Source organism: Myzus persicae, unplaced genomic scaffold (genome assembly GCF_001856785.1).
Source record: "Myzus persicae strain clone G006 unplaced genomic scaffold, MPER_G0061.0, whole genome shotgun sequence".
Lineage (NCBI taxonomy): Eukaryota > Metazoa > Arthropoda > Insecta > Hemiptera > Aphididae > Myzus > Myzus persicae.
In genome coordinates this window covers 303,978-330,461 of record NW_019100482.1, presented here as the reverse complement: position 1 = coordinate 330,461, position 26,484 = coordinate 303,978, and the positions used below count along the sequence as shown (strand labels likewise).

At 32.0% G+C, this 26,484-nt stretch overlaps 1 protein-coding gene and 2 non-coding genes across 4 annotated transcripts in view; 1 reads left to right on the top strand and 2 right to left on the bottom strand.

Annotated features, from left to right (window-relative positions):
- Positions 1-2,348: 2,348 nt before the first annotated feature.
- Positions 2,349-26,484, top strand: part of LOC111027024 (NAD kinase-like) — a 62,010-nt gene continuing 37,874 nt past the window's right edge. The window contains exon 1 of one of the 2 annotated variants that reach the window (XM_022305244.1): positions 2,349-2,763. In XM_022305244.1, the coding sequence (XP_022160936.1) occupies positions 2,618-2,763 (146 nt within the window). In that variant the 5' untranslated portion in view covers positions 2,349-2,617. Of the gene's footprint in view, positions 2,764-26,153; positions 26,441-26,484 lie in introns of those variants that run through there. The other variant, XM_022305260.1, reaches the window with a different exon arrangement.
- On the bottom strand, positions 20,876-20,967 carry Trnay-gua. Its single transcript is given in 2 exon segments — positions 20,876-20,911; positions 20,931-20,967. It is a non-coding gene; the product is annotated as a tRNA-Tyr (tRNA).
- Trnad-guc lies at positions 22,383-22,454 on the bottom strand. The gene has a single exon. It is a non-coding gene; the product is annotated as a tRNA-Asp (tRNA).

The window sequence follows — 26,484 nt, the reverse complement described above, 5'->3', positions numbered from 1 at the left end:
CTCTCGCAGGGTGGGACTTAATCAGATTTGAATGTCTGCTGTCTTCAAAAATCGTCTGACAACTACAGCTGTAGTCATAAACTTTGGCGTGCCTAATGGGGAAGTTAGTAGTTATAACCCCACCCCCCATCAGAATCCCCCTAGTTATGTCCTTAGTACTACCGCCACAATTCATTTAAATGTATAAGGTATAACATGCGTTTTCACGGATAAGTCACGTCGTCGCCGTCGCCGCCGCATTGATACTATTAACAGATGACAATATTACATCGAAACGCACACACGTGCTTCGTTCGAGCACTAGTATCGTCTGGGACCGATAAGTATCGAAACACTATAGGCATAATTATAATAATAATAGTCATAACAATAATAATAATATTATTATTATTAATATTATCGTTCAAACTTCAGCCGAAGCGCGCCTGATGTGACGAACACGGTACCGCGATAGCACGTGCTATACCATTGTCGTCGCCTGCAACAATACAAAAATTAAAATAATATAATGTCAACAATAATATTATTATGTAAGTATTCTCCTGTACTCGGTGCAATATAATATATGATAAATCATTAATGCATAAGACATATCATAAATTATTATTTTTCGATGGATATGAAAAATAATATGACAAGAATTTTATAATTCTATAGTGGTGGTCTACACATTTTTGAAATAAAAATACAGGACACATTTTGACTGGGCATTAAAATTGGACCTTCCATCTTCAATAAAAACGAAAAACGTTCACGTTTAGTTATCAGTCTTATACCTATAATTAAATAACAACAAAATGTTTTTCTTTTTATTACCTTGGGATTAACTTTTTACTTATTTTCTGAACGTTAACTACCTACCTAATAATTAATGACTAATAAATAAACTATAAAATCGGGATAAAAAATTAATATTATAGTTTATTCACTCCACTATACGCCAACTATAATATACCTACTAGACCAATATTTTTGACTTTTGAGGGTGCTCAAATTGCGAAGAGCTCACACGCCTATAACTAATACAGCTTAAAATATATACCTTTTTTTCAACTATATTTTAAGATATACTTTCTTGACGGTAAATGATTTTTTTGTTTTTAATTATTTGTTATATCCTCCATACACATTTAATACTGATGAATTGGTGTAGCGTATTTGCTCATAGGCAATACATATTTATAGCTTGGGTCATAATTTATTATATTATATGTTATACTGTTATAGTAATATGTATATTTCTCTAAATACAATAAACAAGTAAATTTCGTCTTAAACCTTGTATTTTTTCCTGTTTATGTACTTCACAATTTGAGGCATAATTGTATTGATATATTCCATACTTATTATCCTTCTTCTAACAATCTAGGTAACGAATCCTTCTACATCCCATTTCAATTATTTTTTGAAATAAGCTTTGATACCTTAATATAATATTATATCATACCATTTTATACTTTCAACAGGATTTATTATAAACGCCCTCAACCCGAGGGCCAAAATTAAAATCCAAAGATCAAATTAGTATATGTGGTTTAGTTATTTTGAAGTACCTTATGTAACTCTATTCTAATATTCGAGCATAATATAACACATATAATAATAAAACAATTGTATTATAGAAATATTTTATAAGCTAGGTAATTATACTAAACGCCATATTATGCATGATATTAAATTGCATAAAGTTAAAATCATCACAAGGGACCATTGCCTCCCCGTGGATGCCCTTGATTAAATACATTTCCATAATATTGACGTTTTTCCTGTCTAATAATAACTCTCAATTGATTATTGTTTCAGCTTTCAGCTCATGGAATCTTAACCATTTTTCTAAAGCTGCAGCACTCGTCTCGAACGCTTTTAGTTTGCTCACTAGTTTATGCTTCTGCGAGCCCCAAATCGTGGGTGTTCTGTATTCGATACCGATAACGTGACTATTATTATATTTATAACTGATAAATCTCAAATCACAGTTTTCAACATAATAATTATATATTTTATAATGAGAAATGACGACAAATCACCCTCATACGTCGGTCTAAACCCACGATGCATCGCTGCGGAAGTCATCATCATTGATATTTGAGGTACCTATTTACTACCTACCCATAAAATTAAATATTTAAATTATAATTATTATTAATATTTAATTCTCGTCTTACGGTAACTCTGGCGCCATCTGCACGACTCCTGACCCGCGACGGCGTTCCGACAACAATAGGCGACGAACACCTTGAACAGCGGCAGATTCTGTGCCGGCTTACGACGGAGCACGGTTAACGCCGCTGCCACCGCCGCCGACGACGGTCAGTACTCAGTTGCTACCCGGTATTTGACAGTGACGGATTTCCATCGCACGTTAACACGGTTCTGGTCACTTCGGTTACACACGCCTACATAACACAGGTTCTAAACGTCTTAGCGTAACCACAATACCTGTATATTATACCTGATAAATAATTAGAACAATATCATTGCGCCGAGTGACGACCGCCCACGCAGTGTTCGTCGGCCGCCGTCTGGCCCGTCCGATCTATATATAGTTCTAAATTATTATCTACAACCCTTGCGCACGCGTGAGTGATTTATACAATAATAATACCACTGTCGAAATATGGACGAGGGAACTTTGCACATGGCCAGGGCAATGGCTAGCATGAGCATCCACGAGGAGGAGTTGTACTCGGTGGTGACGGGGATCAAGTCCGATATGACGGTGGTGGGCAAGATGAAAATGCAAGACAAACTGCAGGGCTTCAGGTACGAAACTTTTTTTATGATAGTTTATAGATATTTTGTATGTATGCCAATCGTTTTTGTCCGCACGGTTATGCGATTAGATAGGTGTAGTGCGTATGTTTAGGGGGTTGCTACTTGCTAGACACTACTAGCTGCAGGTATCCGAACTTAATTCCAGTTTTTGATGAAGCACGACCAAGGATTGTTGTTTTTTGCCAATTTAAACATTAACTTAGCTTTGACTCTTTAGTTGTTTATTTCTGTTTTTCTTCACAGCATGAAAAGAGATATCGAAACGCTTTTGATTTTGTACAATGCGATTTCTATAATATACTGTATACTCGTACTTGAGTACCATAGTCCACGGTGCCATGAAGGCATGAACACCAAGGTTCAAAAAATCAGTGGCCTGGTGATAGGTGGTGCCTCAAGTCTCAACCCATGGTCTCAAATAGTATATCAAATAGGCTTATATTGTACCTACTACCTAATACATGGGTGAACTAATTATTTAAAAAGTATTTCGTGTGCTAATACAAAATCGTATTATAAATATAATAATAAATTAATAAATTAATAAATATTAAATTAGGTAATTTTCAATGATACAATATTAACATGATAAAAATTACCAAAAGTCTATTAGCTGTCTGAAAAAACTTAAGCATTCCCACCCCTCTAATCAAAGCTCTTGGAAAGTCTACTTCACACATGAGTTATAGCACACATAACATAATAATATAATGTCACGACTCATAGCAACTATTACGTTTATGATGAAGGCTCAGTGTTAAGCCCAGATAAAAAAAAAATTAGGCAAGGTTTTTTGTTACTCTAAAAATAAGATGAAGATAATTGTGTCAAAAGTATCTAGATAAAGATATTAGTGTTATGCGTATGTGTGTAATACGCATGCATGCGAGGAACTTTTGTAAATTTACTATTCATTTTATATATTTATGTAAAGAGATCAGAAAAGTTGTATTGTGTATCATGCCTTACATTTTTAAATTCCTATAAACAGTACTAGTATTCATATAAATGTAATGTTAATAAAGAAAATATACACTTAGTACTTGGTAGTAAAAAAAAATAATAAATAACAATGTATACGTCAAAATGTGTTAAATCGTATACTATATCATAATATTAAGTATAAACGATGACGGTTAGTATTGTTATCAGCTGTGACGAAATATTATAATAAATTATCTCGACACGAAAGGGATGTACATATACGATATATAATATATATATATATATATATATGAAAATATACCTATGTATATACATTATCAATGGCTTATGCACTTATTATGACTTATATGTATATACGTGTGTATAATTAAAATTATTTCGTCTGAAATGCCGAAACCTTGACACACATCTCACAAACCGGTGCGAACCAGTCGTCAGTTGGTCTCGTCAGAGGTATATAAGAAAATGATCGTATAATAATAGTATATTGTATGATTTAATTATTATATTATTTTACCGGGAGTCGAACGTTTGTCATTTTGTCGCCACGCGGCGGCTGTCACGAGTAGTATAGGTACCTACTATTGTATAATAGTCGTTCTTGCGCATCAATCGTCCGTGGCTAGACGTGATAGACGGCGATATTTTTTTATATGGAATGACTTCCTAAGGTTTCCTCGACCATTCGATTTTCAATGACCTGTAAGATTGCGTTCCGTCGTCGATCGATATAATATCTAAACAATTACATTGTATCATAACACTATACAGATGTTCTATTGTGACGCAACTGACTACTATTACAATATCAAAGGATAATAATTTGAAGGGGTGTTGGTGTAAACTTGATCGGTACATAATATTGGCACACTCCAAATGTCTCCAATTCTTTTATTTTTTTAATGGTAGAGCTCAAATTTCTTCCTAGCTCCTACATCAGATAGCAGTGTTACCCTTTCAATCAAAATATAATTGCATACCTACAATACCGATTTTAGGTGAATAAATTCAAAGATCTAAATACTAACTTGTAATATATCATGTTAAAAATACAAATTATAAGTTAAATAAATAATCATAACAGTTATATTATATTAAAATTTCCCATACCGTTTTTTAGGTAACTTATACGGCTATACTTATTAATTAAAACTGGTAATCGGATAATACGATGGAATGTATCGATCGGTATTTATACATATATGGATTGCGGTTAAATGATAAAGGAGTTAGGATGTAGAACATTCGAGTCGGAACATACCCATACTGCAGGTAAAAACACATATTCAGAAGATGAGTTCGAGAAGCGATCCGTATGTATGTGCACCGATACCTACTTTATAGGGGGTGTTTTTTTGCGGAGGAGGGGGTGTTCGGAGGAGGTACATATGAAACTATATTGAAACTAATTGCGTTTACGATGAGGCGTACAATATATTATTATGTGAGTAAATACATTAAATTAACTAGGCGGAATATGCTGTAGCAGCGATTTTACGCTGTTATTATTGCGTACGTAGGTAGTGCGCGTGGTTGCAGTCGTCAATATATGATGACGGCGGCGAGGATGTCTTTATACTATATGATTAGTGATTACCATTGGCAGTCCGCACCGCGGAGGTGTACCTTAACGTCATTATGGCGTTGACAAAATAGATAATATAATATTCGGCTGGTTTACGCGTGTACAACATTATATTGTACAGATTTCACAGTTCGTTTGTTTGTTATTTATTATTTTTCGTCTAATCCATTAAACCTGCATTCGTCGGAAGCGCGCCAGTTGTACCTGTACCTGCTATTACGCGAACAATATAAATATTAATGAATACACGTTTCGTTACCAATTGCCGACCGTTGTATTGCCGTGAAAATACTTAAATTACTCCTATTGTCTATGAGTTATTGCGCGTCGTAAACTAATTACGACAATATTCGCGCTATTTAACCTACACACTGTGTAGTGTTTACAACTGCACGATGCAACGACGACGCTTCGAACGGTGCAACGCTCGGATCTTAGCATATTATAGCAATTACTAGGTAACTGCAGTTATCTAAAAAGTATTATTATTTTTTTTTTTTTTAAATTTTAATATCAGAAAAGATTACTAGGCCCCATTGAGTTTAAAACTCATGTGAAGGCCTTGAAATTATTGGGCCCAGATTTAAATGCCCTGAAAACTATCAATATATATGCTCTAAAAAAAAAAAGCCAAAAATACATTTTCAATGCAATAACGCTCCTAAACAATTACCCACATTTTGTTGATAGGCACGCTAACCTTTCGAGAGAAAAATGACGATTTAGTTTTTGGAATTTTCAACACACATAAGTATCGACGTTAACGAATGCATTGTTATTAATTATTATAGCTATAATAATATCGTGTGGGATGTTTATTATAGAACATGTTATGCGCCTAATATGCACGTGCATATACGTGCAGCGTTATGTTGCAGCGTGTTTCGGGTCATCGCGAGTCACGAAATCAAGGTTTACCGTCTTTCAGGTCATAAAAATCAAGGGGATAAAGAAATAATAATAAAAACTGCTCTGGGGCAACACAGTACGTCAACCGCGTCAGTCCGACGACCCTGTAAATACAAGTTATATTGGAAATTAATGCAAATTGATGAGATTCTTGTCGATGATAATGATTGATTTGGCCGCGCGAAACGATTATTATTATTTTTTAAACAGCGTTGTGTAACTTTTTTTTTGTTCTCCCGTTTAATTCAATAAACACAACCGTGACGAAAATGCACCGAGGCGTTCATCTTGTAGACGAATTTCAATAATCCACCCTCGATAATGGAAATCGGAAGACAACGGTTTTACGGTTCTTTTCCAAAAATCTACTGCTCCCGTATTATACATATAAAAAAAAGGTACTAATATTCACTGATCATTTCGCTCCTTTGGCAAAGACTGCCTCAACTCAAATATCATATAATAAAGGAAATTTGAGATTCCTGAGTGGACCGATGAACGTATTTTAATTGAATATTTTATGCACCCAAATTAGTTGTAGAGCTGTAACTATATATAGTAGGTATTGTGTAAATTATTTATGTGACCAGTAGCTTATTATTTTTTTTATAAATTACTTAATTAAATATCTCAACTTGGAACCAGGAAATGAGCTTATGACAGTTTAGCATTATGTTTATTTGAATAGTAAAGAAACCACTTTTGGTTTAGTGTCAGTTATTAATTTCAAACCAAAAATCAATTATAGATAATTAATTTGTATGTAACTTAATCGATGTATGTTTATAGTATTTATACCAAATCAATTATTAAGATAGTGGGCAATCAAACAAAGGGTAAGCAAACTAATATATGTTTTACTGTAGCCATTTTATTAATTGTTCATGAAAGTCATTATCCTGGAGTTGAGAACAACAACCACGTTAAAACACTTCAAATCAAAATCATGCAGTTTTGATCTCTTATATGATGTTTGATTGTGAGAGGAAACATAGGTACGACTACAAAAAAATAGATTTTCAAAATTTGGTGGTAATATTTTATTTTTAACCTCAAAAATCAATAAAATATAATTTACCGACCAAATTTATTATAATTTACCTATACATAATAGCTGGTGTAACGAACACGTCGGTTAGTGGTCGACTACTGGCGGGAACGTGTAGCTTATTGTAGATTCCAAAAAATATGATGGCCATCGACGATCTTTAATGCCATTAATCATCATTAATCATTATAGGGCCTATGCACAAAAGGCTATTTTGGGGTGAACTCAAAAAAGCGCCATAACTTTTATTTTGCAGAATTGTGTTGGACTCGTGGGCCAAAGAGCTCGTTTCTACGCAGACTGCTAGATTGCTGCCACGCGAGAGTGGTAAGAATATAGTCGCAAAACTATGTACAATATACCGCGGCGGACGCCTTGAAAACGATATTTTCGATCATCTATCATGGTGATATCATGATTATGTTGTAAAAGCACAATAACGCGCGACCGGGAAGCGTGTACATAGGTATATAGTGTGCCGTGTGCGGTACAGAGAAAAAAAGTAGGTAATCGTTCACACGTGATATAAATTATAATATACGCTAGTATAATAATGCTCCTAACCTGAGTGTGTATATAGTACATAATATAACATTCTAATAAAAAAATATCGGCTCTCACGGACGACCGCTATTTATTATTATTATTTTCCTCTCGAGACCTGCAGTTGCTATACGTATTATATATATTATACACTCCGAGTAAAAATAACGTAACGACCCAGGCAGAGCGCTTTGGAATAAAATTCGTGACTATATTATACATACCATCTAATATCAGTGAGCAGTATTACGCGGGTAGTAAATACTAAATTATATTACATTTTGTACATACCACACGTCATATTGTACGTGTGCACGTCATGAGGCATATACATATAATAATATTTAATATACATGTGACGGTGGACCAGGAGACGCACTTGCAAGGTAGATATACCTAAACCTAAGGGGTCAAGTGCACGCACTGCATAACATATTATAGTATAATATTCTGGTCGTCCGCCGGGACCAATTAAACGTCAATGCGTATTATGCCTATTGGCTATATTTATTTTATTATTATATTATACAGGGCGTTTCACCGAGATCTGCGGATAATAATTTTTTCGTTTTTTCGTTCCCGTCAGCTGAAAATGACTTTCGAGGTTCTGTGCGAACCTAAGAGCTTTGCACGTCACATTATATAATAAATTATGAGCGATCCGATTTCGAGCTCATTACCGGTAGTAATGTTGGATGAAAATAGTAGGTACCTACTTCGGCTGTTCAGTTTTTGATTTTCTCTCGCATTTATTTATTATAATAATGCTAGTGGAAAAACCAAGAGAAACGCTACAATGAACGACTCGCCCGTTTTTTTTCAACATTAATATATTTTTTGGCTGCATAAAGTTTTTTGTTTTCTAACCTATTTAAAATAAGGCTTTGTTTAGCACATAGAAATCTAAATCAACAATAAAAAACATAGCACTCTACCCGAAAATCTATGAATCATAAATATGATAATATATTATAATATGGTTTTGTTAATAAGTAACCATGATAACGAAAACCTTACAAAAAAAAGGTCAGAAATATTTTATCATGTATCTTACCCAAAAACATACGTATTTAAAAACATATCTATGACTCCTAAATTTACCTTGCATAGAAAAAATATCTAGTAGCATATACTGCGATTTTTTTTTTGTAATCGATGTTGCAGGTATATTTGTTATAATTTAAAAAAAAATTTTCCTTTTTTTGAATTTCACTCAAATTGGTTTTTGTGTATATTATGCCTATTGATTAGTAACTTTTTCTTTTTAATATTTTTGAAACATCACATCAAAAAATGATTGCTATTTGTTTGAGATTCGTAAATCGTAATTGTTACATAATAAAATATGTATAATACTGTTTAGCTAATTTGTCAAAATAATTTATGTAAACATATTTGAAGTCAGAGGACGTGATACCCGCATGTGTTATCTCTGTCTTACAAGTGCTTAACATAGCAAATTGTTCACTCAGCAGAACACGTGTAGCTCCGTTAATTTAAAAATTAAAGTGAATTGACCTCTTACAAAATCTAAAGGTAAGATTATTATCTAGGCAACCTCATCATAGGCTTTTTATTATATTTTTATTTTAACGCGAGTTATAAGTATTTTAAGATGTATAAAAAATTTACAATTTTAAAATACTCATAACTCGAGTTAAAATTAAAATATAATAAAAAACCTATGAGGTAGCCTAGATAATAATCTTACCTTTAAATTTTATAAGAGGTCAATTCGCACTAATTTTTAAACTAACGGAGCTACACGTGTTCTGCTGAGCGTACACAATTTGCTATGTTACACACTTGTAAGACAGAGACAACACATGCGGGTATCCTTCCTCTTAAGTACTATATGTTTTCCGATAAATATTCAAACTTCTTATGTACGTTTAGATACAAATTTTAGTTTGGGCAGAAGATGGGTAATGGAATATTGTACCTAATACGAGAGCTTGTGTTCTCCACGTTGAGCCACCCTGTATATAAATTATTACCAAATAGCCGCAAGTCTTAGACTCGACAGCCTTGCAGTGTGCGATACTGCGACGTGGTACTTCAAGTCCGGTTTCAATATCGCATTTTTGACGTTCTTCCGCCGTACGAAGACGAAAAAAAATTAACACCGTATCGAACACAAGACACGCACCTCCGTGCGAGTTAAGACCTGATCATCACTGGTGCCCGACGAGTTCTGCAGTTTTAATTACGTTATTTTATATTTTTCTTTAATTTTCGACTCAGCCAAGCGAAACACTACATAATAATAATAATAATGGCGTGTCGGGCCTCGGTGTGATCGGAATCTCTGTAGAGTATTGCGAGCGTCGCCCCCGAATTCGACAAACCTATAACGAAACGATGTAGGTAATAATATCATCAGCACTCGAATTGGAAAAAACTGAAAAAGAGGAACTCAATTATCGGTTTAAAAATAGGTTACAACTTTCCAAGTGTAAAATTATTTAACTAGAACCCTAGTGTGTAGGAGGTGGCATTATAATGTGTTTATAGTATAAAAACTATCTTGCGCGTTTTTTACGATATTAACCTGCGAGGAACAATCCCACCGAAACCCTAGACTCTTGACTAGGTAGCTGCTCTGCAATGGCCATGTTTGATTTCGATTTCACTATATTATTTTCATTCCTATTGCGTTTTATTTTTATTATTATGATGTACGAAGTAGGGCTGCGTGCCTCAAAAACTGCATTATGGCTATAGTATCTTCATATTTGTTTTGATTTTTAAGCATGAAATATACATGATATATTATTAGCTAACATTAGTGATTACATTTAATTAACATTATAATATTAAGTACTTAGTACCTATTATAAAATTGTTTGTAATATGATTATTCTTTTGACATCTGAATCAATATTGCTTCATAAAGATTGTTTGTAATGTTGAATTAGTTAACCTGGTCTCTGTGAAATTTGGACAGAAGACGAGATAATGTATTATTTAACAGTGATTTTTTTTTTTTATGATTGCATATGCATAATGCATAATGGAGGTTTCGTCTTTCTCATCGGGTGTATATGTGAGATCCTCGTGTGACGAATTCTGAATGGCTCAGAGGCTGTCTACTAAGAATTCATCTTTAGAGTTTACACTATTGTGTTTTGGCTGGGATTTAAAAAGTGTGATTTTATTTCTCTCGACAAATTCATACTATATTTAAACAAATATTGTAGGAAATAATTCAAAAACTCAAAACCCGAAGATTTGTATGTATAAAATAAGCCATAGATATAGAATACCTATAATGTAATATTACACCATATAGTAGTATACATTTTCGTTCTTATCTTAAGATATCTCACAAAAGAATGATGTAGACAAGTTTATTGTTGATACTTTAAAGCAATGATAAATCATCATTCATCAGTCATCACATTCGAAAAAAGTTTTGAGCCGAATTTAACTATAAATTATTATGATACGTTCAAATATGAAGACCTAGACATTTTTAAGACTTACTAATACTGTTATGGTATTATTGTATGAGTAGGTATATTAAATGGCTATATAAGGGAATACCTTCTATTTATTCAAATCTCAAGTCTATTAGAGTATGTAATAGTATAATTCCCTTATCTTATAATGCATTACTATACTCAATAAACTACGACGAGACACGATCAATCAAGTAATCAAACTTCATGAACTATTCTATTTTAACAATTATTGTAAAAAATTTTGAAAAAATGTAATACTTAATACCCATAACATTGACAGAGACCTCCAATAATACTGCAGTTTATAGGTACTGAACAAGTTAAAAATTAGAAGCTAATAAGTAATATTTAACTATAAGGTACCTACAGAGAGTTTGATAGCATAATAATAGGTTTCGTAGTTACATTAAATATGGTATACCTATTATGTAATAATTATTATGCGTATTGCGCATATAATCAAACTAGGTACTCTCACAGCGGTAGTAACCGTTTATTAAACGTTATTTAAGCATTCCAAACCAATTTTTTCATTAAGTCACTACAAAGGCCAACAATTCTAAATAATATAATTATTATTACCCTTAACACTTCGAAGTTTGTACTTTATTGAACGACGGTGCTGTAAGATACAATTTAATCGCTCGAAGACGTTTACAGCTATATAACTTATTAAAATAGATCACTACAATCGCTTTTTTATCGTCATAGATCAAATAATTCATATAGACACCATGTTCTTTTTCTACATGACAACAATTGTGTACACGTACCTACTTGCCTACCTGAACATCAATTTGTGCGATATTTAAATTCTTTCATGGTTTCATACCTACTTGGCTACTTGGAATAAACCCTAGTCAGCTGATCTATATTATGTTATTATAATCATAATGCGAAGCACACTACGCGGCCATAACATAATAGGTACTAACATATTGTTATGATTTTTGACGTTCAGATTCTGATTACAATATTGTAAGGGTGGAACATTTTTTGGAAATAAATAAAATGAATATGTTCAACAATAATTACAAATTCTGTAGATATCTACACCTGTGTCGTTTACTACAAAACTACTAACGAGCGAAATAAACGTATCGAAAGTGTATTATAGGAATCATAAAAAAAACTATTACCTTTAAATGGAAATGTTCAACAAAAATTAATTGGCTATAAAAAATAATATCCTGTATGGCTGTATGGTAAAAAATGTTAATTAAATAACAAGCTATTATTCACACCACACAGTGAACTCAGTGTGGAGAATTGAGTTGGTGGCTAAAGCAAATTAATAAGATCATAAATTACGTTCAACATATACACACGAGATTGAATCTCTATGGATAACATAAAACTGTTCAATATATTATAATTATGTTATGTTGTAAAAAAATTCGTACTTATAAATATTATAAAAATCAACTTGGCGTATTAATAATGTTTCCATTAAAATCCGATGTGCACTGGAATACATTATACTCATGAGATTTTATCTACATAATTATCTAGCTCAAATGTATTTTAATAAAAAAAATTATGCAAATGATAGAAATGCACTCACACTCGTTTATTTAAATAAAAATATCTGAATTATGTATTTTATGAACAGTTCCCTACTCAATATGACTATATTATTAGCATTTGAAATTATTGAAATTGATTCAAACAATTTTTCATTGTATTAGTTGTCTTGCCAGGCAACTTTAAATTAACAGCTAACTATGTTACTAGTTATAATATTGTAATCACCTACCAAAAACAGAAATCTATTTAAAAATAATGTGAAAAAAAAACAGTAAAAAAATCTTGTCGATGGAATAAAAGTTTAGTAAAAAATATTTATTTTTATAATTAGGTACCTATCTATACGTAATGAGTACTCGGACACTATTATTTTTCAAATTCGAATTAAAAATACCCAAGTCCACTGTGAACAAATGATCATTTAACTTGTATTTTACTTTGTTTAAATACGTATATACACGTAAAAAAATTAACATAAAAAATAATATAAATATATATGAATATCTTTTATAAACTAAAAACAATTCCGTAACTGTGGACTTTTTTCACCGGGTATTTTTTACCGGCTTCTTTCCTGGTTTTCCTGGACTTTGGTTCGGAAATTCATCAAAAACAGTACTTAAGAATAACATTATTACGGAATAGCGCGTGTTCGAAATCTTAAACCTCAGCTTCAGGTGTGTGAAATTATAATAATCCAAAACGGATCCGAGCGAGTTAAAAATGTGATATCATGCAATTGTATTGTCGACTTATTGTTGTATAAAACGCGATTGAAATAATAATTTGTACGACAACATTAAACGGTCATCAAAGTGTGGGCCTGGTGACTGCAGTATGCAACTCACATTATAAATTATAGCGGCTGCCGATGCAGACCGGCCGATTGGATTTTAATGAACGTTTGCGATAAAATGTACAAAGAACGTCCTATTCCATTGTGCACTGATTGCCGCTGGACAAAAAATCTCACTCGAATCGTTTCCGAGACAAGGCTACACGTGTGTTGTACAGAGGAGACTCGGTGTAGGTAAGACACGAGTATTTTTATTTGTTCTCTATTATCCGGCCTTATTGACGTGTGCGAGTGAATTCTTTCGGCGGCACGAAATGAAAATATCTCGGACGGATTGTCTTTGGAATACTTCTCTACGTTATATTGTTTTCGTCCTGTTATGTCCTTTAAGTCTGATTTAATGACAAGGACGGCCTTGTCTGCATGTTGTTCGGCACACTCGAATGTGCTCGATACACTGACACTGCAGCATTATACTTATACTTTTGGCACCACGGGAATCGATCGAACATGTGCGTTAATGTCTAAAATCGATATGTTTACTAAGCCTATAAATTACAATGCCGGCTGTACCGCGAGTAAGATTGCTACGAATGGAATGAATGGAAAAAAGCTAAAAAGAAAACATTTCATTGGTTTTTTTTTTGGCGTGCTCGAAAGTCACTTGTGAAAAATTAAAAACCCGAAACTAATTTGACCTACCGACACATTTATAACTCTTATATACGTCAAACGTTTGAGCTGTAGTTGATCAATAATATACAAACAGTACATCGAAATGTCACTGGGCTGAATGATAATATTATTACAAGCGTAGAAGTATAGGTTTATCAATATAATTTATATCATAACAACGAGTAACGACGCCAAGTAGTCTCGGGGTTAACGTTCGTACTATTGTATTCGATGGCTGCCAGCTGGTAGTATACATTTTGATTGCAGGCTTGTGGGCCAACTTAAATTACAGTGTATATAAAATACATTAATTATATTTGAGATTTTAATAGTTTTCTTATTCAACTTTTTCCACCCCTTGAGCACCCTTTCTCAAATGTTTACGCATGCTCCCTATATTACATAAATTATATAATAGTAATAACTAATAAGTAATAAACTAATAGCAGTCGCAACGAGATAAACGACGTCTAAACTAATGGAACTTTTTTAAATTATTATTTATTCACTTACAATAATCAACCGCTATAGGCCATTAACAAATTATTTAAATAAGTTTCAGGAAATTCGACTTTTACAAGAATAATATTTTTATATAAAGGAAAAAAATTAATATATTGGCTATATATTGGCTGTTAAATTAAAGCTCTTGAAAAAAAATGTACTATAGGTGGTTGCCTATATTAGTTGTACAGTTTTTAGTACCAAACAAATCTATCGAATCTTAGACGATTTTATATGGTTTTCAATGTTGTTGATAATATAACATAGTGTATACATTTTCAAAATGAACATTGGTATTTGATTATACCTATTAATAAATGATTACATTTTTTTTATTTTTAGAAAATGACTTTTACTATACGAAACTTTTCAAAACGAAAATCTTGATGTGCATGGAAAGCATGGTCTGTCTGGTGCCTAATATAATATCATATTAGTAATCACTAATCACCAATCATCGTGATAATTATAAAGTATAAATACAAAATATACACACAAAATTATTAAATCAAATCATGCAGCCGAAAACCGCTGACATTGAAAAGGTGATCGGCGGGTTCACCTTACTTACGACAAAAGGGAACTTTTTTTCTCGAGGCCGACGCCGAAAGTTATTACATTGCATTATACATCGCCGTATCATAAACACTTTAGGAAGCGTGCAACGTGTATCACAATATTATGTACTCCAGCTATCACGAGCGCCCCGCGAGGCTATTGATTCGGTCTGATATTTATGTAATATTATATTATGCTATACGCCTATATTATAATACGTCATTACAATAATATGGCTCTGGATCATAAATCGTCTGGCAGCTGCTGAACTTCAGTGTGTGTGTGTGTGTGTGTGTGTGTGTGTGTGTGTGTGTGTGTGTGTGTGTGTGTACAAACAATGTATGACAAGTCATATATATTTTTATATATTATTCATGTTATTATCATTAGTTATAACTTATAACGATACCGTCGTGGGTACTGTGAATCGAGTGATCGTGTATATAAATATATTGTAAATTGTAATATGTATATTTATTATGAATATGTGTGTACGGGTATCTACGTTGTTTTCGTCGATGAATAGACTCAATGTTGACCCGTGTGTCAAGACCACAGCAGCTATGCGCTCAAAAAATAATATTTAAAAAAAAAACGTTTCCAATTATGTAACATTCGATCAATGAAAGAGTAAATCCTGTGTATATATTTTATTCTATAATAAGTAGGTGTGCGGAAACAGGGTACACTTTATTGCTTATTACTCATTAGTCATTAAACTGTCAATATTTTTTAATTCTGTTTGTGAGACATTTAACTAGGCTAATCACAAATGGATCATAAATTTCTTTGAATTAGAAATGTTGAAATCGCAACACAACTTTATTTTTTTTAATAGAAACCCATATTTTGAATAAGTTCAATTTAATTATTACACATTATAAAAATTACATAATTTATTATAAAAACATGTGTTTTCAGAAATCAAAATTCTAAATTCAAAATTGTTCGAAAGTCCTTTATTGTGTAGATTGCATGCCTCAAATCGAAGTAAACATTCATAATTCATAAACATTTGATCATTAATTTTATTTCTTATTTGGTGTAAATTTCATTCCATCTAATTATTATTATTAAAATTTAAAACAATAATGAGCATTGGTCTTTCTATTTTTGTTATGTACCTATACCCATTAACATGTAATTACCCTATATTTTCATATTAAGTATTATGATACTCATTATAAGAGGCTTGTGTCAGAGTCATGTTCGACGTTTCCTGTCTGTTCTTGTCAATATTATAAAGTTATACTTTGAATTTTGTTAAAATGAAAATGTAATCATGAAAAACTTCAGTTAATGTCACACCTATATTACTCGTGTACCTATATAAAGTATAATACGCCAAGTCGAATTATTAGAGAAATAGAAATCGATAGAGGCTGAAGTCATTTGTACCTATACCTTTCAAAAATATAATTACCACTTGCCATGTATTTATTAATATAACTAATAAAACGTATACCTATGACTTAGTGGTAGGTACATTGGGCGTATAATACCAATATATTATGTTCATAAATCACGTGTGCCGTATAGGTATACCACCACGATGGCTCTAAGTGAATAATGATATGTGAAATGTAAAAGTCTTCAAAATGATCAAATCGGAACGAACAGCGCGGAAACGTATAAATAATAATGATTCGTTTTCGTCGAATATTATTTTATTTCGCTCATCAAAAAACGTACCTATCCGAAACATATTATGCGAATTCCACTAGCCCCTGGCGTATTGGGTATAATTGAATTAACTAACTACACGAAGATCCACGTTAAATATACACCCGCATGTACGAACATAATGATTAAGTTTTTTTGCCGTAGAGCTATTTATTACAACAATATCTCTGCCATTCTAATAGTTCAACAGTTTAACTGTAGGCGTGTGCGATAAAAAAAAACTTCTAATATAGGTAGTACCTACGTCCTACCCATATATTATGTTGCACTTATCTCCACATTATATTATAATACATTATTCAATTATTGTATGCAATAAATAATAATGCCAACTTGGTTTATCATCAACGTTTTTTCGGCTCGGCTCGACATTCGTCTGTAATCACATTATCTCCATACTTAATTGACTGTTGAAAATCCATTGTATGGCTTAAGGCGAGTACATCTATATGTGTATATATATATATATATTTATTATGCAAACATGCAGTAGAGACTTAAAATGTTTCATTATATTATTTTACCAACGACAACAATAAGAGACCGCCTGATATTATACAAAACATAGGTAGTTGTTGCATAATAGGTATTTGTATTATTTTTGGTTTCGACGGTTTGCGTAAACCGTGCGTGTAATAACTGTTAGAAAAAAACTGTCAACTTATAGGAAATTGACATCCCAAGGTTCACGTCAGATGCACACGAATCGATAATTTTACAATTTCAAAACTATGTGTATGAAATGTTCTGTCGTAACTAGTTACAATTTGTGGAATTATTACAAAGGTGGCCATTGCCAGTAACTATTGTTAACATGTTAATTTATTTTTAACTTAATTAGTAATGTATAATTATTAAACTATATAAGCTTATAATACCTTTACTAGTCAAATTATCCAATGTGCGGGTTAAGTTAGAATCATGTTGATACATAATATTATCATCTATTAATTAGCCTTTTTTAATCACGCTAATATAAAACGATTAAACACAAAAAAAAACAAATAAAAAGTCCTTGATTTAAAATTTGATATAAAATATGTGTAATTATTGAGCGTTTAACCCAACAGCTAGTGAAAAACAAGAATGAATATAACAGAGTAGAATGCATTTTTTAATTAAATCATTTTATTATTAAAAATACAATCGAAAGTTGTAGAATCATTCTGGTGGTAATTTAAAAAAAAATTGAACTTTATTTTAACAAAGTTAAGTTGGTATTTTTATTTTTTCTCCTCCATATTAACTTTAAACTTTTATATTGGAGTTAAACATATTGTTGGACAACCAATAAGTTATAATAATATTATGTCCTCTTAGCGTCGACCACGTCGATTAAACTAACTCAAGTTTCCGACTTTAGGAAATATATAAGTATTTAAGTATACCTACAACATAATTCGTTGCATTTGTTGTACACGACTCCTGCACACGATATTAAGACGACTATAGATAGCTTTTTATATTTACGTCACGGTAAACAAAATATGTTGGTACGTATCGGTATTATAGTCCAAAATAGATTTTATAAATAATAATAGGTAATGAATATATTTTTTTTTTTACGAAATAGTTCACGCGCGCGTATTACAATTAATAATATTGTACCTTTATAAATTTATAATAATATAACATAGTATAATAATAGTATGTACTATTTAATTATTTTAATTTGTGCGGCTGTTGTTAATATTTTATAATGGCTACCCCGCACTCGCTTGCTGAAAATAATTTTGTCAATGAGCTGTCAACGAAACTAATGGCTTGTGTAATTGTGTGTATACCTACTTCCTAACATTACAATATTTAAAATGAAAAACACGAACAGACGCTAATATCATAATATGCGCACAGCTTTGAAACTGAAAATAATGTACTCTGAAAATACGTTTCTCAAGGATACCATATCACTATATAAAGGTATCTATAATTAAAACCGTCTAAAAAAGGAATTATATTATTGTTATAGTGTTTATAAAAAGACATAAAAAATCGTAGGTATATATTCTCTAACAGTGATATGCTAAATCTCAAATAATACCACCATAAAGTAGACGACGAGCCCGGTGTCCACATAAAAAGGTTCCTTGTTTTTGTTTGTATTTACAGACTACAAAAAATAATGTTATTGTGTTATTTTTTCATGGCAACCGCTGGATGGATCTAAAAATACGCGTATACGCAAATGTCATCTATAAAAACAGGTTCAATCGATAGTTTTACCCTAATGCAGTTATGTATCTAAAGTTAAATAAAATAACACGCAAAAGTCAAAAACCTGAAACCACTGTAGTGTCCTCTGTCCAATTAAATGATACAAATGAAGTCCAAGACACTGCTGCAAGGTCCGGTCTCGACCTACGCACTGAATAAACATCGCAGTAATAATAGTAACGAATTCTATGGTCGCTAATCGTAATGCACTTTAGTCTGCAGTATTTCACAGCCAATGATGTCAGCTTCTCGGGTTTTAATTTGAAATACTATAGGGGATGGTTGTACACCGTCTAGTGTCTACTCGTCTACTGTTTATACTTAGAATGCGAGACACGACATGCTATTACGTATTACATAATGCAAAAACAATACAACTCTCTCAAACAAATGAATTATTGAGGATTTAAAAATGACTTAAAATGTTATAGGTTACTGCGAAGGTGGGCGAAAACTATATAATGAACATGTTTAACCAGAGTTTAGTTAAATTAAGTGAACGCAAGATCGTTTATTCGGAAGCTAATATAGTTACCTAACAAGTAATAGACAAATAAACGATAATAACTCGCTAAGTTTAAAACGAATATGGACAAATACAAATATCTTAACTTAACTATGTTTCCAAAAATTTTAAAAATGTACCTACTTTTTTGGTAAACAACTAATTACATTGTGTTCCTTCTAATTAAAATAAATATATGTATTGAACTTTCATCATAATGTACACTGGAGCATATAATATAGGTACCTATATTAAATTATATGATTATTAAATTATACACATATCAAACACCTGACAATATTAAAACAATAGAATTTGTAATTTAATATAATGTTTGTTTTAACAAAAAAATTTGACAAGTAAAACTTTTTTGAAAAACGTTGAAAATAATTCAAAATATAGAATCACTTAGTTAAATAATAAATAATAAAATACGATATAAATTATATTAAGTATAATTTAAAACAAAAACTTATAATAGCTTAAATAATAATATCTACCTATATTTATATGTGCATGTATATACCTAACTATATATTATAATAACATTATTTTATTAAGAAATTCAAAAGAAATAACAATATTATTGCAAGTAGTATTATTAGATTATTTTTAACTAAAACGGTGTGTTTTTGTATAAAATAGTTTGATGTAAATAATGTTTAAAACCATTAAAAACAATTTATATTTTAACTTGATTATTTTTAAGCCAATTAATAAAAGCTAAGTTATTTCAACGGTAAATTAAACTAGTTAAGTTCTCAAATAAGTTGGAAAATGAACTAACTAGTTAAGCTAAATATTTTCAAAAAAATTAACTTTTTCATTAGCCCACTGCCCACCTGTCGGTTACCTTTCACGATTATTGTTTGAAAATTTATGATCTCGAAAAATGTTGAAGTTTTTGGAAATATGCTTGTAGTAGTAGTGACTAATGGCGTAAGGACCCACACAATTATGGCTCACTAATCCGCTTCAAAATATTCAAGTTCTTTAAAAAAAAATGTAAAGCACCAAAATATATACTATACTATATCGACATTCTAAAAAACGGATGTGAAAAATATAATTTTTGTTCTCTACATTTTCGAATAAATGGAAAAGACATTGCCAAAAAAAATGACAAAAAGTGCAAAAAATTCGTTCCTTCGGGCCGGATTTGAACCAGCGACCTATGGATGTCTGTTGAGTTTAACCAGCTACAGTCCACCGCTCTACCAACTGAGCTACCGAAGGCCATACTGCTAACTGACGAATTCACGATATTTAAATGTATTATGACCGGATATAAAACATAAAAAATGGTAAATTGTGCGCCATCTAGCGGCCACTGTCGACAGTCCTTAATGTGACGGAGTTCGACAGGTGTCGCCCAACATACCGAACAGCAGACACAACCTAATGCATTATTTAATTGTTTTCATATTGTTAAAATTACATAATATGATTCAGATTTATAAGTATATTTAGAACTTTATAAGATTTTAAATATAGATTATCCATCATCCAAATAATATCCAGTGTATTGATTTTTTTTTTTTACAATGAACACTAATGACTGTTAAACAACATAAATTTGTTTGAACTTTTCAGATAAGTAACGCGACATAGGTACTCGAACTATTATTAAAATGCCTATGCGTTTTATTGTAATTTGTAAATTATTAGAACAGTATAGTTTTATGCGATTACAATTTTTTTCTTTTTGGCCATTTAATTAGTCCACTAAACAATAGTCTGTTTCAATTTTTCATGTTATGTACATTTGTATTTCTAATTAGGCGGCAAGCAAAACACTTTTCCATGAGTATTACTAAATTATGGGCTTTTGACGATCGGAGTAACTGATCACAAATCACACGGACTTGTTAAACAAGTTAAAAACCAAATAGTTGAATTGATCAACCGGTTGATTTGAGAGTAAACTAAAATTATTTTTATAAGCCATCTTTATTCATTTTGTACAGATGAAACACTCTTAATACGGAGATAATTTACGAGACAATACCGAGAGTTTGATATCAACAACCAACGTGTGTTTGAAATTGGAAATACAAACTGAAAAAATGAACTATTATAGTTACATTAAATACTTACGTGAGCACTTATTATGACGTATATGGATTATTGGTAGTATTTGTGTTAGAATGTTCTATTACTTTATAAACAAAGGTGTCTTATGTAAGCAGCACCAGTCAATATATTTGTAGGTGCTAAATGAACAGGAAACTGTACCTATCTCAATTTAAGGTAATTTTAGCAAATGTCTTCAAACTTTTGTATTTTACTATTATAACTAATATCTTTCGTGTGAACCGTATATCACTGTGATTGAAGATTTTTTTAATGTGTTATTCAAGTTTAAAAACCAATTCCCTTTTTTTTTTTTAATTAAAAGTTATATAATATGTTGTATGTACGACAAATTGTTATAACTGTGTCGATAATGATATGCCATTTAATGACGGTCATAATTCGTGACAGCAATCGATTTGGCCGTAACTCAGACGTCTCAACTTCATAAAGACTCCATAAAAAAAACTTTTATATGAAACTGAAAGTCGAATGTAATTTATAGTAAAATTATAATAGTTCTTTATCTTTATTTCATTATTATATTACGTGGTAGAAAAAAAACGCAAAAAATTGTCCTCCCCGGCGGGGAATCGAACCCCGGTCTCCCGCGTGACAGGCGGGGATACTTACCACTATACTACCGAGGACTCATGAAATCGATTGGCTTTTTCTCAGTATTTCAACCCAATATTATACATTGTATTAACGACATTTATTTTCTAGTAGATACTTTTTTTTTTTACAATTTTGAGCCGACGACGCCGCGGGAACTGCTTTCGTATTGCTTCCTCGAATTTTCAGTAGATACTAGATAGATGCATAGTTACTTTTTTTTAATATCATCTTATACCGCTCCGTTCCGTTCCTTAATTTTTAAATATTATTATGACGTTTGTAACTACAGGTTGACAGATTGGTAATAAGGGTTTTTCGGCTCTATGAATTGTTTGTGAATTCTTACGGTTTAAAAAGCCACTCATAGGAGTTAGGTCAATTGGAATATTAGATGTATAAATATATCATTATACGTAATAATGGCCAACGGTTAATTACTTGGTAGGTTAGCTAAATAAGATAACCTAATGGCCAGTAGTCAATAGATATCAGATACCACAGAAAATAATTGAAAAATAATTTTTTTCGTCCATGGTCAATAATTATACGTCCTACCCAAGGTGGATATCCACCTTGGTCCTACCTACGGGCTACGTCCTACACTCTAGGCGGGCTAGTTGGGTAGCTTAAACTGCAGATATCTGCAAAATGCCACTCTTTTTAATTCTATATATTCGCTACCGTACGACTGTACAATAAATATTATGGCGATACGTTATACCTAAGTACCTCTAATCAACTTTCGAGTTTTAAGTATAAATATTTACTCTACATGTATATACATATATATATATAGTCATATAGATAACTTTCTTCAGACGATAAAATGTTAACCATTTTATTTAGTTAGGTCGTCGTGTGTCAATAATTGTAAAAAAAACTAATTTCAAAACACTCGGTGTTTAAATTAATACAATTTATTCGTTTATTGGGTAGGTACCTAATAGCATCCTGATAGTCTATTATAGGCCATTTACGATACCTACCTATACACAGTGTACATTATACTGAGGTTATAAATAAAATTAAAACAATGTTATCGTTATTATACTGTTCTTTTAATTTCGTGACTTTAAATACTTAGGTCCTAGGTATCGGGTATGATAATTACAAACTACCAAGTTTAATCTACCTAATTCGCCTATTGAGGATGATAACATATCAATATATTATAGTGTCATAATGTCATATAGAACAAAGTTGTATTATTTTATGACTGCGGTGGTCAGATACAAAATGGCTGCGTAAAGAGATATCACGAAACTCGATTATTTTTCTACTCGTTAAAAATACGCCGGCAAAAGCTTACGAATTCAAAATTTCTGCGCATATATAAACTCGATTATTATAAGCTTCCTTTAAGCTGCCATTTTTGTTTTTATCATCAAATATTTGATTGACAAGGGGTGTATATGCAATAACCTTGTATATTTCAATCATGCATAAATTATAAAATATCTTTAGAAATAGAAGCTGACAGAATCGTTTTTCGTACCTTGGCTATAGTCTTATTCCCGTTTTAAAGATTTATCATTGCGTTCAAATTTAATACATCCATTACAGTGACCTTACTCAATGACGACTGACACACACACTTGAAACCTACACAGCAAAGCTAATTTCATTTTTTTTTTTTTTAAGTAGGTATTAATAATTGTTGACTCCCCTTACAACTACCACCAGCTTATGACCTTATAACCACCCAGAGTACAACCATTTTTTCTATTAGACATCACTCTCAACATTGAAGTTTGAAACATTTTTTCTAATACAAAAAAATATAAAAATAAACACTTATCTTCATTATAATAATATAATATATAAATTTATAATCAAAATACATTGATCCGCTCGGAATTAAAAAAAAGACTAATTGCTTCTATAAATAATAATGTATTATGATATTTTTGTTAAATATGATATTATTAATGCTCATTTTAGTTTTTAATAATTTGTTTATATAATTGATCACATTATTGACAAACAATAATCAACAAATGACAATCGTGTACATTAGATTTGTCATTACTATAATATTAGTAATTATTGCAAATCGATAATATTTTGTGTTGGTGGCACAACATCAAAATGTATTTACCATATAACAATTAAATATGATATTATCCCTATTAATATGAGTCTCGTGCAGACGCATGTAACGTGTGTCGTCATAATTTATAGGTGTAACGGCCCATATACTAGGGCCATAGTGTTTCAGGCAATATCCATGCCGTTGCGTAACAGTTCAGCTTTAACTTATAAATTTTTTTTCTCGAATATGTGCTCCACAATACACTAGGAAGTCAAGTCTGTCAAGAAGACTATTATATTATAATTTGATTATATATATATATTTTTTTGATTCACTGTGTGTAATATTGTCCACGTTACATTATATATGACTAACGAATTTCATATAATAGATTTAGTGACTCACATTTCGTTATTGTGCATACTGTATATAGGTTTAATAATGTGATTTTTTTTTTTTAATTACCATAATAATAGAATTAGTCTTCCAGTAGAAAACGATAGATTATAATAAACTAGCTATATGATAAACAAATGGTTATTTTTTTTCTTCAAGCGTTTATCCTTGATGATGAGCGTGATGACATATGAAAAACAAGCCGAAGGTCGAATTTTCGAATCGCTCGCGCACCTATCTGCAGGAGACTTGAACAGAGAAATCTGCAGTCTTCTAGGTCGCCGAGTAGGAATGCAATCATATTAATATGATTTGCTATATATTATACATATATCTACATATAATAATCATCTAGTGGGAATTTTTAACGTGTTCATAATATTATTAGTTATTACTGTTTTACGCACGCGTATAATATGTACGTATATATAATGTATAATAATAATGATGTATGCGTGTATACATATATATACTATACATAACGCGTAAGACCTTTCTCCGTCTGCAGTTTATGTATATAATGATATTATATAGCTTCGGCGGCGGCACGTACGTACAAACCATATACATTGTGTGTGTGTATATATATTATATATATAATAATATGTATATAATATTATATTCGTTATAGCCCCGATGGCTCTCTGCTTTCTTCGCGGCGCGCGCATTTACAAAACTTCACTGTTATATATATATATATTTATATAGCAGGCACCTATATAATATACAATTTTATACACTAGCTGCAGCTCGTGATGGAAGTCGAATTAAATACCGTTTATCATAACATCGCGTACCTATTATTATTATTCGGTCGTTCGGTCTGCCCGTCAGCCGGTGGGCGGTGGGTGGGGGGAATACGATTCGGATAAACTGGTCACTTGTCCCCCGCAGACCTCGCACTCGCGCTTATATATATTTTTATATATACATATATATATTATGTGTAAAAAAAAAATTTTAAAACGTGCAGACACCGCGATCGCTGCTACTTTATATACATATATAATAATATATATACATAATATTATGTACGCACGACACTGTTATGATGTTGAATTATACCTACACTCGCGTACACATATTATAAAACGCGTATATTATAGGTACCTACCTATATATATGTTATACGGGCGAGCTTTCACTCTCCGACGAACGCCGCCGCCGCCGCCGCCGCCGCCTCCGTTTGTCGCAATTCGCGCCGTCGCTTGCCGCCGATTACTGTGCGCCGCGTGGCCCACGTCGTCCGTCGACTTTTCTCTCGTTTTGTGTAATATACACATCACAATAATATTATTATAACGTTATACGTCATGCGCATGTGTAGCTATTTTAACCGAGTGTGTCGCACAGTGTACGTCGCGTTTGAATATTAGCGATTTATTCGTTTTCGCGAAGATTCGATCCAACCATCGTATTATATACAATTTATACACAGTGCCATCGTGACCGCGTGCGCAGACGTCACGCGATGAGTTCGTCGCGGGAGAGCGGAATCGGACCCGAAGAACAGACGACAACGGACAACGACGACAAACTGTCGCTGGAAAACCTCAACCTGGACGAACTCAAGACGCTCGTCTCGATATGGTAAGACGTGTGCAGTCTGACTGCAGGTACCTATATAACCCGTG